Source organism: Aulonocara sp. 'chitande type north' Nkhata Bay, linkage group LG4, assembly GCF_057382095.1.
Source record: "Aulonocara sp. 'chitande type north' Nkhata Bay isolate Kocher_YH1m ecotype deep benthic linkage group LG4, A_spYH_male_GT1.1, whole genome shotgun sequence".
Lineage (NCBI taxonomy): Eukaryota > Metazoa > Chordata > Actinopteri > Cichliformes > Cichlidae > Aulonocara > Aulonocara sp. 'chitande type north' Nkhata Bay.
This window is the reverse complement of record NC_141347.1, coordinates 35,335,507-35,352,424: the sequence shown is the minus strand read 5'-3', so window position 1 is coordinate 35,352,424 and position 16,918 is coordinate 35,335,507. Positions and strand designations below refer to the sequence as shown.

Sequence of the window (16,918 nt, the reverse complement as noted above, 5' to 3'; positions counted from 1 at the left end):
TGTCGAAAACTCCAAACAAGAAACCTGCTGCTCTGCTTCCATCAGAGAGGCTGAGGAGGACGAGCCTCTGTCGCTCTCAAACGACAGAGGCGCACACAGACTGGTGATGAATGCTGCGTTAGCTGATTTATTAGAGCCATATTGTGGGTTCATACTCTCCCCTGTTGATTCTTGTTATTTTGTGTGATGGGATAAAGTCTGCTGAGGACTGCGATGGCAGCGAAACTGGACGGGAAACAACGGAGGATCGCTTCACGGGGATTTATAGGTCGTTAAAAGAAGAGAAGGCTGAAATCTGAGGGTTGTATTTTACTTCATGTGTCATTTATATACAATGACACATGACATCTATCACTTTTGCATCACGAAAAATTTGAATATTATAAAAAACTTTCCTTTATTGAGCATCTTAGTTCGGCCTCCATCAGTTTCTGGAGATGGCCGTGTTGCGATTGGCTGAGGAGGCAGATAATGGAGTGACAGTGACCTTCAGTCCCTCCAACTGCTCGTGTCTCTTCAAACTTGGAGACAAGTTTCTGTCCCGTCTCCAGGCTGATTGTCCTGAAGCTCCTCGGGGATTCAGGTTGATGCCCAAGGACTTCAAATCCTCCTTTATCTCAAATTATTTCCTAAAATCAGCCACAAAATACTAAAAGAAATGGATGGTTGGCACTGATGCTGTAATTACATGAATCACAGCATCAGTGTGGCACTGCTGAGGTCTTATTGTGATGGCAGAGATTACTTAGTGTTAGTTACTATAATAACCGTGATGCAGAGACAATATATCTATTACAAAAGAAGGAAGAAGTAACACGATGTTTTCAGTTTATTAGCAGAATCGGTGGTTTTTATGTCCACACGGTGATAGAATAGCACAAAAATATGAGGACTGTTGCTGTGTGCTGTTCACGAAGTGGACACAAAAACAGTTTTTTATGTCATTAAGTTTCTTTTGAAAAGGACCGCATACAAGAAATGTCTCAAAGAGGAGAGGAGATCCTAGAGTCTGTCCCTGAACGGTGACCTTTCACCTACCGCTCCGTGTTCCTGACCTCTGGGCCCAGCCCGGTCCGGCTCGTCCCTGCGGAGAGGAGGGTCAAAGCGAATCAATACAAAGTATTTCCGATCTGTCGCCTTTATCCCGCGGTGAAACAAAACGATGATCTTCATAAGAGCGAAGTGACGTTGTGACTTTTACAGTCTCAACCCGTTTTAACACCGGTGGGAAATTTTCCATCATAGCGCTCTCCTATCAAAACACCAAATACCTGCTGGAGGAACGTCGCGCGCCCCTCCAGGAGAGGCCAAGAGACTTGGAAAATCAATGCCAAGGTGCAGCGAGGCTGTTAGCTCATACTAACACAGCTATAAACTCTACTCGAACATCCATTTTTTCTACCTGGAAATTCACCCCTGCAGTATACGTGCAGCTGTAACATTATATGTCTGCGGTATGTGTGTGGACACTGATGAACAGAGCATTCATTCAAACAGCAGCAGTCAAAGAAAGCGCGCGGGCCTCGTGTCATCCGAGATTAATCGCTGTGATATAAATACTCGAGCGGCTGAAGAGCGAACTGTATTACAAGCCGGTTTGGACTCGGCCGTCATTTGGCTCATGAATCATCTTTGTTAATTGTATTTGCTACCAAAATTACACGAGGGAATCCTGTATCTACAAAATTGATAGTGGCTACAAATATTTGAGCCGTGTTTTTCTTTGACACCAGCGGGCTCGTCGTTTTGTCAGCGGCCCTCGGCTCCCCTCTGCTAGATGTGCCGTGACTTGATATATTGGGTCTTTTAGCCCCCGCTTTGGCTCAAATCCAAGGCCCATTTGTACAGATGGGGTTTTACGTCGGCCGTTTTAGCAAAGCACCCTCCCCATAAAGCCAAAGTGTCTCATCGCTTCATAATTGTGTGATTATGGTCAATTGCTGCGGTTGGGGTGACAGATTCTATCGGAGCCCAACAGATGCTTTTATCATATTTTAGATCTCCATTTGACCTTAATCAACCGTTACATGTATGAATAAAATGGGGAGGTGATATTTCACGGGATCAGGTGTGCGAGAGGAGCAGGTGTGACAGAACGAGGCCGTGAGGGACGATGACACACTTGGGTTAACCCACACGGCTGCTGGCGTGGCTGAAAAGTGATGCCGCTGAATGAACTGTGCAACAACCAAGGCAGACAGAGGGTGCCACCAGGTGGGAGAGGGTTGACATTGCAGCTATTGTTTGAGTATCTGTGAAGTAGAAAGTTATAGCATATATATTTATTATTGTACAGAAGGCATTAAAATGAACCCAAACACTAAAAAATAGCACAAGTGCTCAGCTGAAGGCAAAAACGACACATTTCATTTCGACTCTTCCACAATGCTGATTTCTGAAACACAAACAAAAGGATGAGATGATCTGCCGCCGTCTCAGCCCGTCCCCTGGATCCTTTATTTATTATATAAAGTATTTTGCGTATTTGATTTGGTAAAAATTTGGCCTGTAAGACGATTCATTCCTCGTTCTTTCAGCTACATGTTGCTAAATTTAAATCAGAAATAGGCTGATTTACTCTTGCAGCACTGAAACACCTCAGTGTCCAAGTTTGGCATTAAATCTATGAATACTTATAGAGCAATAGAAGTACTTCAGATTTGTTTGCAGACATCAGGAAACAAAAATCAGCTTTGTTGTTAAGGATCCTCATCGGGGGAAAGTGAGCACGCTGAGGTTCGAGGGATCTTTGCCTACTAAGAGTAACTCGAATCTCTTTTCTCAACTCAGTGATTTCTGCCATGTTTCAGGCTTAACAGAACAAAACGACTGCGTCTCAAGCTACCCTGGGAAACATCTGGAAACTATTCTAATCAGCCCACATCTTTAATCAGACATACTGAGGTGACAAAAGTCATCGTTAAAGGTGCAGGGGAGGCCTGTGCTACAACATATCCAGGACATGTTTTCTAATAATAATACATGTGAAAACACTACAGCAGAAAATGAACGAGAACAATATTAAGAGATTTAAAATCCAGGAATAATATGAATGTAAAGTATGAAACAAGATGGTCAGAGGTGATGTGGCTGTAAAATCAGTTTCTCAGAGTCTAGCTGACAAAGATAAAGTGGTTATAGGTTCTATAGATGAGCTGCAGCACAGCTGAAGGCTCAAGCGCGATCACGCGGAGGCGGTTATCAACTGGATGGTCGACCCGTCTAACCATGAGATCACAAACTGAAAGCACGAGCACTGTGCAACGTTTACATCCCAGTATAAAAAAAAGTTTGTGTGCTTTTAAGCTCTTAAAGACCATTAAAAACTCTCCGAAACAAACAGTTTAGGTTGATAGAGTCATCACTGTCAGTAGTGAGTAATGGGAAGATTTGGGTATAATTACAGCTGCTTGTTCCATTAGATTAATGCATTGTTTAGATTTGCTTCTTAGACTGTTTATGCCCTACTCTTTCAGCTGCATCTCAGAAACTCAGAAAGTCAGAAACATTTTACATAATGTCAACAAGTAAAATGCTCCGGGGGCTATTTTTAGCATAATGTCACTGTATTACAGCTCACAGAACAATAACAGTAATGCTTTGTTTGCAGACACCAGGAATAAAAAGCAGGAAATAAAGTTTGTTTTGTTTCTTTAATGATGTTCGTCAGGTTTCAGGGATCTATTTTCTAGAGAATTGATTGGTTAGTAGGCGGTGGTTTGGCACATATTGATCTTTTACCTTGAACATAACCTGCAGGTCAGGTCTGCAGCATGTTACTGTGGTGAGGAACCACCTTCACAACCCAGAAAACACAGTGTTAAGCCTGAAGTTTACCCATCACCTGCTACTTAGGGCCTCGGGACGTGAATGCGAACACAATGTCAGAGTTCTTCTCAACATGTGCGCACAAATACATTTTTGCCATGATGTCACCACAGCAGTCAGAAACAGACATAATGTGACCAGGTGAGGCCCAACGTCCAACAACAGTAATGATTTAAGGCATCTGCAAGTCAAGCACCTGTAAAATAAATATATATAAATGTAATTAACACTGAGAGAAATGTGAATGAATGTAAATTAATATACACTCGCTATAAAGCAGTTCACCTTTCGCAGCCTCGCTGTGTCACAGATTTATTTTTGTGTACAATTTTGCGTGCTTTATTTTTTTTAATACAGCACATTTTCTCCTGCGTCCTGATTGGCTGCAGACCATTGTCAAAATCTTGCGCCGTGTCTCCTGTACAGTACAGAACGTGTTCAGCTTGTCAAATTTACATAAATCTTCGATCGCTAACAGCGTGACTCTGAAGTGCTGCACTGTATGTTTGTTTTCTCCCCAACAAACAACACTGTCGACGAAACGTTTGCACCGTCAAAAGCAGCTGCGGTAGCTCCCAGAAGGCAGAGGAAGATGCTAACCATCGCACAAAAAGTTGGACTTCCTGACATGCTAATGGAAGGTAGAAGTTACTGTGTTTTCCGGATTATAAGGCGCATTAAGTGAAACAAAACAGTCAGATAAGTCAAACTTTACTCAGCTCCTCCTTCTTGCTTCCTCTACTTCCGTACCAGTGATTCATTAATGTTGAATTCTCTGGCAGCTGCTCGGTTCACATGTTCTGGACCTGAAAACAGGGTTTGATCTTTGGTTTCTTTCTATAATACTGGACTTATTTTTCTACCAAGGTTTGAACTTTGAGTGTAAACAAGAGAGAAAAGTGTGAGAATGTTCACGCCTGTCTGAGTGTATAAAGTGTGTAGTGAGGGGTTTTACAGCCTTAAAACATCTGTAATAACTGTAAAAAATAAAGTTGGCTACTTTACACGTAATTAAATGTACAACCCTGAAAAATGATGGAGTAATCAAAGTAAATGTAATCTAACCTCTTTGCATTAAGAAAGCAGTTTAATTTTTATCCATTAACAGGATAAGTCGAGTGATTCCTGTAGCTGAATCTTTACTTCAGAGACACATTTAAAAAGTTAAACGTAAATGAACGCAGCTGTGTAATGTTCGTTGTTGAAGCCTCTTTGTGCTCGATTTTTCCTCTTCTACTCGGTCTCGGATGATAGCGCCCTCTCCTTGATCCCGGTTCTGTTAAAAGTGAGTTCCTCCTTCCCACTGTCGCCGAGTGCTGCCAATAGGAGATCATCTGATTATTGGGGTTTTTCTCTCAAACACTGTAGTTATTTACCTGATGTTTGACAGTTTCGTCACGTAACCTTTACTGTGTGGTGATGAGGGGCAGCCAGAGATGTTGTTCCATACTGACACAACAGCATCCATAATCTCCTCTGTTGGACTCTCATGGTGAACATTTTGAAAAAATCTTAATGTTGTTAGCTTTTACTTAATTTGCTCATGCTTGTATGGTTAATGAAAACTGGGGTGTCTTCCTTTAGCAAGCCTCGGAGATAGAGTTGGATGTCTCGAGACCGGTCTCGAGACCACTTTTACATGGTCTTGGTCTCGACGGACTTTGGTCTTGGTCTTGTCTTGGTCTCGCTGTTTCGGTCTTGCGTTCTCAAATCGACATAGTGTTCGGGAGATTTGGAGTCAACCATCAGCGGAGCGGGGGGGTGGCTTACTGGGCTTGAGCCCCGGTCATTTTTTCAGAAGCATGGGGTCTTTTGGAGTGTAATTTGTTAGTTAGAGGCCTGACTGACAACTGTATAAAACAAAAACAACACACGAAGCACAGAGCGCACCGTTGTAAATTCCCCCTAATTTTGGTATGATCCGAGCTCAGGCACTAGGCGACTGAGCACAGCACCCATGTGAGCGAGGGGGGAGAAGCTGCTGCCTGCGAGTTTGCTGCAGACAGAGGAGAGCTTAAGTTTGACCAGGTACCAAAGCAAATCATTCGTACTGTACAAATAATGTAAATATGAAGGTTTATCACAAAAGATTGATATCAAACTGATCACTTGGTTGCGTTACTTGCTCTTCGAGTGAATCAACAAATGGATAAATAAAAAGCCGAACAGCAATGCTGATTTTTTTAGAGAGTCTTAGCTTACATTTCATATTTTCAGTTGTTTCCCTCCACGGCTAACCAAACTCTCTAAATCGGTTTCAATTGTGTACTGATGAACACAACAATGGACATAAGGAGCTTCTTTCAAAGAAAAAACTCAGGTAGATGTTATTTTATATATTATGCTTTGGATGTTGTTCAGTATATCTATGCAAAACAAGAGGAATTTCAATACACAGCAGGATATTCACAGTTGAAACCAGATATTTACACTTTATGGAGAAAACATAAAAACTTTTTTTTACTGTTAAACATCAATTTAGAGCAAACTTTTGTTTTAGATAAATAAATGTTGAAATATCTTTTGAATTAGTTAAATGTCAGAATAAAAAGAGGGAGCTGTCTATTTTAATCCCTTTCATCAAATTTAGGAGTACATGTACACTAAGTTTATTGTTAATTAATAAGAAACTCCAGACGATTCCATTCTGAGCTGAAGAAGCTTCTGATAGGTTCGTAGAGTCCATGTGAGTAAATTGGTGGCACAGCTGTGGATGCATATAAGGAAAAACACAGAGCCTGTTTCTGTGACATGGGAACATCAAGACATGTCAACCAAAACACCAGGAAAATAATAATGGAGTGGATTTATATAGCGCTTTTCAAGGCACCCAAAGCGCTTTACAATTCATTCACTCTCACATTCACACACTGGTGGAGGCAGCTACAGTTGTAGCCACAGCTGCCCTGGGGCAGACTGACAGAAGCGAGGCTGCCATATCGCGCCATCGGCCCCTCTGGCCAACACCAGTAGGTGAAGTGTCTTGCCCAAGGACACAACGACCAGGACAGAGAGCCCAGGGATCGAACCGGCGACCTTCCGGTTACAGATGCGCTTCCCAACCCCCTGAGCCACGGTCGCCCCAAAGAATTGTGGAGCTCCATAAGTGTGGCTCAATTTTGAATACAATTTGGTGCCATTTGCAATTAAGAAATACAGATAGTTTCTCATATTTATCAATCTTAAAAAAAATAAACATTTAGTCTGATTTGATGTTACAATTAAAAAAGTGTTTGTGTTTTTATCTGAAGAGTATTTAAACATCTGGTTTCCACTGTATATTTGATGATGTTGGTGTTTGGCTTGATTGTCAGCACAAAGAGGGAGAGAGAGTGACGACAGAAGAGCAGGTGAGACACACATGTTAGTCAAATGGTTGTTTGCCAAAACTCATCAGAACATGTATCTCGTACCTAGTGTTTCTTTTTAGGTTTGCTATTTTTCAAATTCTATATTTATTAAGTTATGCAGGCTTGTTTGCACAACAAGGCTAAATAATTATATGAACTTTTCTCAATCTAAATATTGTACTTTGGTAGAATTAAAAAATAAGTGTAGTGCAGGTCTATGATGATTTTTAGTGCTACTATCATCTAGTTCTGATTCTGGTTCTGTCTTGGTTACTGTTGTAGTCCTGGGTCTGGTTGAATTGGGGTTTAGTCCCTGTGTCTTGATACAGGCCCGACTTTGTTCTGCCTTGCTGCTTAATTAAAAAACTAGTTTAAGGTGTCCTGCATATGTATATAGAATAGCATCTGGCTGCAGTTTAAAGACTTTTTTTTGTCTCGGTCTTGGTCTCGATACCCTCTGGTCTTGGTCTTGTCTTGGTCTCGGATTAGGCGGTCTTGACTACAAGTCTACTTGGAGATACTTCCACATATTAAAATGATAAAAAAAAAAAAAAAGACCAAAACTAAGCAAAAACTGAACAATTAAAAAAAAATCAAAGCAAAAAATGAAAAAAGCAAACTCACTCTGAACCCAAACTCAAACCAACAACTGAAAACTAATAAAAACCAGAGAACTCTTTGTCTTTGTCTTGCACAGCGTGTCCAGGCTGCACCGTCACAAAGAGCGAACTCTATGTTCTCGCTATGGAGAAGCATCCGGAGACATTTTCCAGGGTTCTTGTGTGAAAACAGCTTTAGTTAAATATCAGGTTATACACTTGGTTTGGAAGAATACATAGAAAACTGATACGAGTCCTCTCTCAGCTGTTTGAATACTAAAGCTAAAAATAGTTTATTTTTCAGTGTCTTTTTGTCCCCTGCGTGCCCGCTCTCACGTGCCTTCGTCGCCTCCATTAAATGTCAGTTTCGTGTTATTATGTATTATTAATAAGCAGAAAACAGAAACTGGGGCATGTCTTAAACAGCTAATAAAAACGGCGACGTTAAAACAAAAGCACACGAACCGTATTCGCCTACTGAAGGGGAGCGTGTGCGCATCCTGATGTGGCACAGCAGTGACACAAATAACATTTTCTAGATTTTGTTGTGACAAAAAAAAGAAAAAATCCCATCTCCCATTGTTTGTAGAGGCTCAAAGGATTAAACAAAGTCAACAGTGATGGAGAGGCACTGATCTTCTGAAGTATTTACATTCGTGTTTTTTGTCTCTCCCGCTTCCCCCTGAAGGCGCTTCTATATTTCTCCACTCGCGGGCTTCGGTCTTTGAGTTTGTCTTTCTCCGGTTGGGTAAATGGCAGCCTCGGTGACAGACAGGTGCTCTCCATCATGCGGCCCCAGAGGGGCTCCGGCACAAGACAAATGGGTCTGGAAGCGTGGCCCCGCCCCCATTCCACCTGGCTCGTGTCACGCGGCGTCGTGGGACTTGTAGCGTTACCGCGAGCCCCGGCGCGTCCCGAGCATCCAGCAACTCATCACTCACCACAAAACAGCGGAGACGCGGAGGCTGAAGTAGACAAGTTTATTAATGATAATAATGAGGATGATGAGGATGATGATAATATTAATAATTAGTCATAATTATAATAACGTTAATGTCATAATAAATAGAACTCTTCATCTGAAGCACGTAAAGAGAAGCATACAGAAAGAGAAAAAACAAAAACACAAAGTTCAGAGTACAGAGCCAGAGGAGGGGGCGGGGACTTCTAGAGACATTTTTTTTTTTTAACCTTTCAATATATCCATTTAATTTTTTAACATTTTTTTAAACTTTATTTAACTGGAACATTTACAAAAGGAGAAAGAGTTAGATTTTAAAAAATCCTTATAAATAAATTTCGTCATTATTAGAACAAAATACAAGATTTCAGGGGAGTCAGGATGTTTTTGTTTTTTTTTTTCCCCCTGAAAGGACAGCCGGGGGCGGGTAGGACGGGAGAGGGAAGGGAAGGTCATTATGTACAGAACACCAGGAATACAAAAGGGGACCGGTCAACTCACATACTAGAAGGCTGGGGGGCAGGGCAGGGGGGGATTGGGATGGTAGTACTGGGGCGGGTGTGCTGGAGGCGGGGACATCCTGCTAGTGTCACAGCTCAAGCAGTTGTGCTCAGGAAGATCAGGACCAGTTCGTTATACTAAAGGCATCTGAAGGAAGGAAGGAAGGAAGGAAGGAAAGAAGGGAGGGTCACTTCAACCCCACCCCCACACACACACACCCACCCCCGCTCCATCCCACTGTTAAGGCGCAGGCTGGAGTTTTGGACACAACAAATGGATGCAGATGTAAACTTGGAAGTTCAGACTTTGCACCGGCGGACAGAGACAAACAGCCACAGTTAAAACGACCCCAAAAAAACAAAAACATGAAACAAAAAGTCCCTAAAAATTTTCATGTATCCTATAATCCAGACTTGACCACTGGAGAAAGAGACATTACAAACATCTAACTACTCAGATTACATCATTTAAAATGTAGTAGATACTTTTCATATTGACACGGATCAAAAGACTTTTTTTGTTGTTTTTTTAACTGTTCGAGCGCAGCTCCCGTGAGGCTTGGTGAGCACGTTTAAAGGAAGCTTTGTTCACAGGAGCTGTTCTCAGTCAGAAAATGTGACAAGATAACTTCATGCAATGAAAGCTACTAGGACAGAATTCTACCCGTAAGCAGGATGAGCTCTATTCTTTACACGTACCAGCAAAAAGTTATAAAGGACAACATTTTCTCTCTCACTCCGTCTGTTTTTTCTTTTCAAGATAATTCAAAAGTTGGCCAAAAGTCACCTGTAAAGCTGTTTACACGCTCGAACACTAAAGAGGAAGCGATGTACCCACGTTGTGTGCACACGTGTAGTGTCGTTGTTTTAATGGGCAGGAATGCAGGTGAAAATCACCTTGAAGCTGCGGCTCTAACGTGGTGTTCAGACCAAACATGAAACAGAGTTTCACTTTGTGTGACTCTCATGAATGCGGTTGCTGGTTTTGGATCGTTTTGCAACCCCTAAATATTCACCCCAGCGACCGATGGGACGCCCGGTTCCAGATTTCCTCTGAAACTTTCTCCAAACTCTTCCTCCCCCCTCGTATCTCTCGGATGCTGAGTCAGGGGAAGCAGCTGATCGGCTTTAACAGCACAGCTTGAAGTGAATTTCTCGCTGAAACCCCGCGGCTGTTTATTTGCCTCTATTCTCGCCTCACCCGGTGCAAATCGGTTTGAATTTGCACCTTTTGCATAGACTGTGTGTATCAAAATTGGTCTGAACACGTCATTAGATTTAGCGATGGTTTAGTGATATTTGCTCATCATAGTCATGTAAGTTGTCCAGTGTGACGTAAAAACTCTGTTTTCATTCTTTGTAAAACTTTTTTTTTGGTTTTGTTTTGTTTTTTTAGTACAAGGTAGAAAAAAAAGCGGGTCGGGTTAATTTCTAAATGGAGTCATTGCTCGGTTTTCCCAGCGGAGGGGCGCCGACGCCGTTTGCAGCACATGTAGCAGAGCAGCATCATGGAGTCGAGGCGTGTCTCTATTCTAAGTTGCTAAAGTGTTTCTGAAATACATTGCTGGAATACTGAACGGTGACCACATCGTTAGTTATTTGATATATCGCTCTAAAATACTGTGTACTTACATATCTATAAAAGAATACTGGCCCATATAAATCCTCATCAGAATGTCCTGCTGCCTAAACACTGGTGTGAGCGCCGGCCTCAAAAATCCAGCGGACTCTAAAGAGAATTGCACGAAATCCCGAACTACTCTTACTAAAACTACGACGACTACTGTGACTAATATTGTTCAGAGGAAAAACTAGAGAAACGGTTATACTGACTGTGAACCACTGTACTGTAAAAATTCAAGTTAGCAGTTAAGAACTAAAACCGTGGCAGCCTAATATATTACATGCGTCTGCATCGTCGCCCCGTAGAAATGCTTTATATTGACCTCTGACATCAAATGCAATAAAACGAGCAGAGGTGCAGTGTAGTATCGTGTGTGTGTGTGTGTGTGTGCCAGATGTATCTGCAGAGCTTCATTGTTGGCCAGAAACCGTTAAAATCCCAGCAGGGAGCCACACTGTTGTCCTTGATTACCACAGAAACACACACTATAGTTTACTCTGACCTGAACCCACACACACACCTCTGCTGCCACAAATACTCACCAGAGCACCAAATGTGGATTAATCAGCTGCTGGAAACAGTCCCTAAGTAATGCACTTCAGTTTGAGCAATGCTTACAAAAAGTATAGCGGCCAGCTGCTTCCTCGGTTTTAAAGGGGACTTATTTCAGGTTTATATCATATATGTGAGAGATTGCTGAAGCCTTCGTTTAATTAGGCGAACGTGTGTTATTGTAATCCCTGTGAGCTGAAAGCTTGAAGCGTTGGATCTCCTTACACGGTCGTCTCGAGAATCTCCCCTCGCCTGAAGCTCTGGGAGCCAATCAGAAGAAAAAGAAGGATTTTAAGACTAAAGGCGCCAAAACGGCTTTTCCAGGAGCGGCGTAACGAGCCAGGATACGATCGATACGAGTTTTTTAAATATGCGAATCACACATAATAGTCTTCACTATAAACCAAGAGACACGGTCAAAGTGGAAGTCAGAAAAACAAGAAAAATCAGAAACAAATTTTTTTTTTTTTTTGTCTTGTGTTGAGATTTGCTGACAAAATTAAAATGCATAATAATACCAGTGTTATCCGTTTAGGTTTTATCAGCTAGGAGTTGACTAGAAGAAGTAGAGAAAAGTGCTGTCTACCCAGAATGTGCCTATCACACATGACATCAAGTGTTCTTGTTGCAGAATGCATAGATATTTCAGTGGACAAAATCCGAACATCTGATCAAAACCTAAAGTTCGTTAAAAAACAAACGACAAACTGTGGCTCTTTATCGCTGCTGATCATGTAGTGACCATTTAGGTTTCCCCCCGTTTTCCTTTCAGAGAAGCTCTGCTTTCCACAAAGTTGCCATCGAAGTAAAACTCCAGCCTGCTCCTGCGTTGCTTCTGCCCTACCGCGGGGCTGTAACCCGTAAGTAGGCCAGAGGAACCGCGTGACAAACCTACAGGTATGAAGACGCTAAGCCTGCGTGTGATCGCTGCATGGGAGAACGAATGACCGACTTTACCCCAATTAGACTTCACGACAGTTAGTTGGCATGATATAGATACTCTGTAATATATGAGAAGCTGTCTACGGATGAACAGAGGTCGCGTGGGTAGGAGCCCTGATTTAGAACAAGTACTTTTTTTAACCTGAAATAAGATGAAGTTAATCAAGAAGTGTGAGGTGAGATTTACTGTACAGGATAATAACAGTACACACTGTAGTTTTGTACAGGAAGTCAGGAGCTTAACCTAGTCTTACCCTCTTGTAACCACTCACACAAAACCACTACCAAGTAGTGTACCCTGAACTCTCAAACAAAGTTGTGCTTCACCCGAACCCGCTCGCCTCTGATAAAGTTTCTCCTCAGGGCCAGCAGGTTGTTTCCAATACGCAATAAAACCGCCCGCCCACCAGGGTCAGCGCCAGAACAGCGGCTCATAAACCGAGGCAGCTGCCGCAGGAAGCCGCGAGCCGGGCTTCGTCAGCGAGGCTCGTTACGTTAGCGGGAGAGCGAGCTCTACCTCGGCGGCGATGAGCGAATGAAATCTGGGTCACGTCAATACACATCCGGGCTCCGCCGTCATCACCGAGTCCCGCTGTCTCCTGATCAAAGAGCACTGAGACTGTGTGTTCAAATCATGCTTTGGTTCAAGTAAGAAAAGAAAAATCAATATTCATAAACTTTTTATCCCACTAAACTTTGCGCCAATTAGCAAGTGCTGGAGCTCCGGCGCGGGGCCGGAGTTAGCGCGCAGATGTGGTTCTTTTTGTGAAGTGTCTGAAAGTGGGATGTGGTGTTTTTGCTCAGAGTGGGGCACAAAAAAAGAGGGGAAAAAAGCAGTTTGGGGATTGTGTGTGTGTGATCCTGCCTGTGTTGTTAACCTGTGTGTGGTAAACGTGGGATTCGGGGGGCGATGTCGGGGGAGATCAGTTCACACTATCACCGTCACACTTTCAATCATATAACACATGATCACATGTTACAGTAAATATCAGGGACATATTTAGTGGGAGGGGTCTGATATCTATGTTGGGGGCCAGAGGCTTTCCTGCCCACCCCCTCTATTCCCTGACATCACCACAGCCCATATAATAGATATGTATATATATTTATATACAGAAAAAGAATACATACTTATTGGACACCCTAGACATTAAAGTACATTCAAAAACTGAACCAACATTCTTGATTTAACACGTTTACAGTGATTTTTCCTGATATAAAGAATTAAGGTTTCGCTTCCACCAAATTAAAACTTTTTTTTTCCTGTTTAAAACTTTCAGTGCTGCAAAAAAATACAAAAAACACACAAATAAATATTCTCAGAATACACGGACAAAGAAAAGTTGACATATTTCAGCCCTAGTTCCTCGATTACCGTTGGATGGGCACTACTGTATTTCTATATGTTTTATCTAGCGACATAAGTCTATATGCCTCAGGCTTGTGTTTTGGTTATGCACCTGCTGATGTAGTACGATGGGATTATTCGATTATAATTCAATTTGTTACATGGACGTCGATGAGTTATTCTCGTCAGGTGGAAACGTGCATCCTTGGTAGTCGTACGCACCTTATCGTCGCGTTGGTCTGACAGTTTGTCCGTCGGTGCGGAGTGACGCAAAGGCTTGGGCTCGGAGTCTGGCAGGTGAGTAAAGTCGGCGACTTCTGCGCCGTGTTCTCTAACTAGTCCTCAGTCAGTGACCTCTGCTGGGGCGTGGAGAGGGGCAGACGGGGAGGCTCGGCTTTACACCGTCTCACCGTCCCGCCGTGGCTCACCCCCCCCACTCCCCAACGCTGTAAACCAGTGATGCTGCCCATTGGGGAGGGCGGGGATGCCCAATGGTGCTGCCGGGAGGAAGTGACATCACAACAGTATCCACGGGGGACGCTGCTAACGCTAGGCGCTGCAGGCCAGTGACACCGCAACAAGGAGGAAAGAGCGTCATCACCGGCCCGAGAAGGAAGGAAGGAAGGAGTTTTGGGGAGGTTGGAAGGAAGAAGGCGGAGCAGTTAGACCAGGAGGTTGACCTTTGACTCCACCCACAGGAAGTACAGCATAGAAAGTGCTTCTGCCTGGATGCCGAGCTCTCCCTGCCACCTTTTCTGTTTTGTTTTGTAACTTTTTTTTTTTCAAACACGACCTCGGCGACAGAGCAGTGTGCCACAGAGAGAGGAGGGGGGGCGGGGCTCCTCCCTCCTCCTTCCTGCATACCACAGAATCAGCATCAAGGGCCAACTGTTCATCTCCCTTACCAAAAAACATAAAAACAGATTTGTACATATATACTGCTTTATACACACTTTTTTTTTTACCATTGTAAATCACAAAAGTATAGAAAAATAAAATGTTTTATAATAACGGGACACTTTTCATTCTCTCTCTGTCTTTTTCTACCCGGCAAAAAGGTGGTCCCTGGTGGAAACTGGCTCACTCCGTCTGTCAAGTTTGTGGCTGGTTTGACACCACTGCCGCGGCGCCACTTTGTACGCCTCCCGTCTTTCCTCGCCAGCCTCAGTAGAGGGACTCCTCCTTGTCTTCTTCTTCTTTTGTTATTTTCTTAAAGCTAGTTCTCCTCTCTTCGTTGTTTTCATCTGTGATGTCCATCAATACTGAGTACAGCTCTTCATTTTGTATTTACTAGAAACAGGGGAGAGAAGCGGGAAGACTGGTGAATATGCAGAAAGTTATGTTTCTGATAGACATGCATAATGAGAGGTGCTGTGAAGAGTCAGTGTGCAGCAGCTCGGTGCAACTTTGTGCCTCTCTGAGTAAGTTTTTTGGGGGCGAGGATCGTGTCGCCGACAGCATAGTTCTCTGAGAGAAACCAACACTGGTGAACATATGGAACAACGTATGGAGTAAACAACCCGCGCTCGCTTTAAAGCCCCCTCCGCCCCATCTGTGCAATGTACACTAAAAAAGTTCAGAAGTTGAGGTTAAGACACGGCGTGGAGCCACAGCGTCTACAACTCAACTGCGAAAAAGTTTGGGAGCTCGGCGTCATTCGCGTTTCATCGCGCTCTTGTAATGCGGCATAAAAGAAGCGGGAGTAGAGGTCTCACGCATGCCAAAACCAAAGCTACTGCTCTCCCCAGGATACAGATCAGAGCGAGCTGTAATCGTGCGAGTGGAGATCGGCAGTTTGGCAGCACAAAGTGAAAAGTCTCAGCGTATAATGGGGCCGGATGGCAGCTGGGGAGAGAGGGGTGGAGGGGTGTGGGCGAGGCGAGTGTCCCGGGACCCTCGTCGTGACAGACGCTTCCTAATTCACAGTGATCTTCGGCAGCTCTGTTGAGCTTCTGATGAAAAAATAAATAAATGAAAGAAGATGAGGCTTTAATTTCAGAATGGCTTTGTAGTGCATCACCCCGCCCAGTCCCCCCACCACCTCCTAACCAGCAGAGACAAACAGTCAAACAAGTGGCGTGCTCAATCAGCCTCCACCCTGCACCCCCGCCCCAATCTGGCTCTTCCCAGAGAGGAACTGGCCCAAGCTTTTCCTCTCCTCTATCTATTCTATACCTCGGATTTACTGAGCGCTCGCTGGGGACCCACCATACAAAAATATCCACATGCGGTCTTACGGCTCAGCAGGGAGGGAGCACAATAGCGCTGCAGCTACATATAGGCCTCGCTGTCAGGCAGCCTGGAACTGGAAGGACTGCAGACACAAATATATTAATCACCCACGGATGTGAAGGATTCAGGCGTGAGAGCCTGTGCTGCTCTCACTCATAGTTTGTGAAGTCTGCTTAACAGTGTGCATGTTAGCTTTGAGCCCTGCGGACAGTTTGGGGTTTATTTCCTCAAGTTTTAATCTGTTTGTGCTGCCACCGTGCAGTGAAGGAGAGCGGACGCTAGTTTGGATGTTGCTGGAACGTTACACGGGCTAAACAGTCGCTGGATCGTCATTAAGACAAAGGCAGAGTAGGTGAAGATCCTTAAACACTGTCACCACTACAGAAAATAATCTTTGAGCTCTGAAACCCGCCCTTCCAAATCCGAGGTGTGTAATCACAGCTCAGAGGGGTTTGAAGCTTATTTGTGCTGCTCATCTCTAACAGAAGTGAGGCTCTTATCCAAGTCCTCAACACCTTCAGCTGCACGCAACCGCCTCCACAGCGTCATCAGGTAGCTAACCGACAGCGTCCATCCGTCGCGTTTTCCCCTCACAGTTTCTCCCTAACAGCATTTATGGTAGTGAAGGTCCTCAAAAACACCAAAGACTCCTGAAAATAATCTTTCGTCTGAGGTTAGCGGAGACCTGCTGAAACCAGCTGTGTGGTGTAGCTTCTGAAGCTAATTTTGGCTGCCCGTCATAGGCAAACAAGTTGATGCAACAAGTCCGCAACCGACCTGATTGGCTCCCACGCAACCTTTTTCATCAGTTACCTCAGCGGTCCCCATCCTTTAAGGTGTGGCGGATAAATACAACAATATAATAATAAACGTGACTTCACTGTGTAATTATGTAACTTTATTAGCAGCGTCCTCCTAAAATGCACCAACAACATTGAGCGTAGCATCCTCCTGTCTGCCCCTTAATGATCTGATCGTTATG

At 43.7% G+C, this 16,918-nt stretch overlaps 1 protein-coding gene across 1 annotated transcript in view; it reads right to left on the bottom strand.

Annotated features, from left to right (window-relative positions):
* Positions 1–8,953: 8,953 nt before the first annotated feature.
* The window catches only part of LOC147333167 (RNA binding protein fox-1 homolog 3-like), a 434,532-nt gene continuing 426,567 nt past the window's right edge, over positions 8,954–16,918 (bottom strand). Inside the window, exon 14 of the mRNA XM_086290151.1 lies at positions 8,954–14,994. Within this exon, the coding sequence (XP_086146277.1) occupies positions 14,992–14,994 (3 nt within the window). The 3' untranslated portion in view covers positions 8,954–14,991. The remainder of the gene's footprint in view (positions 14,995–16,918) is intronic.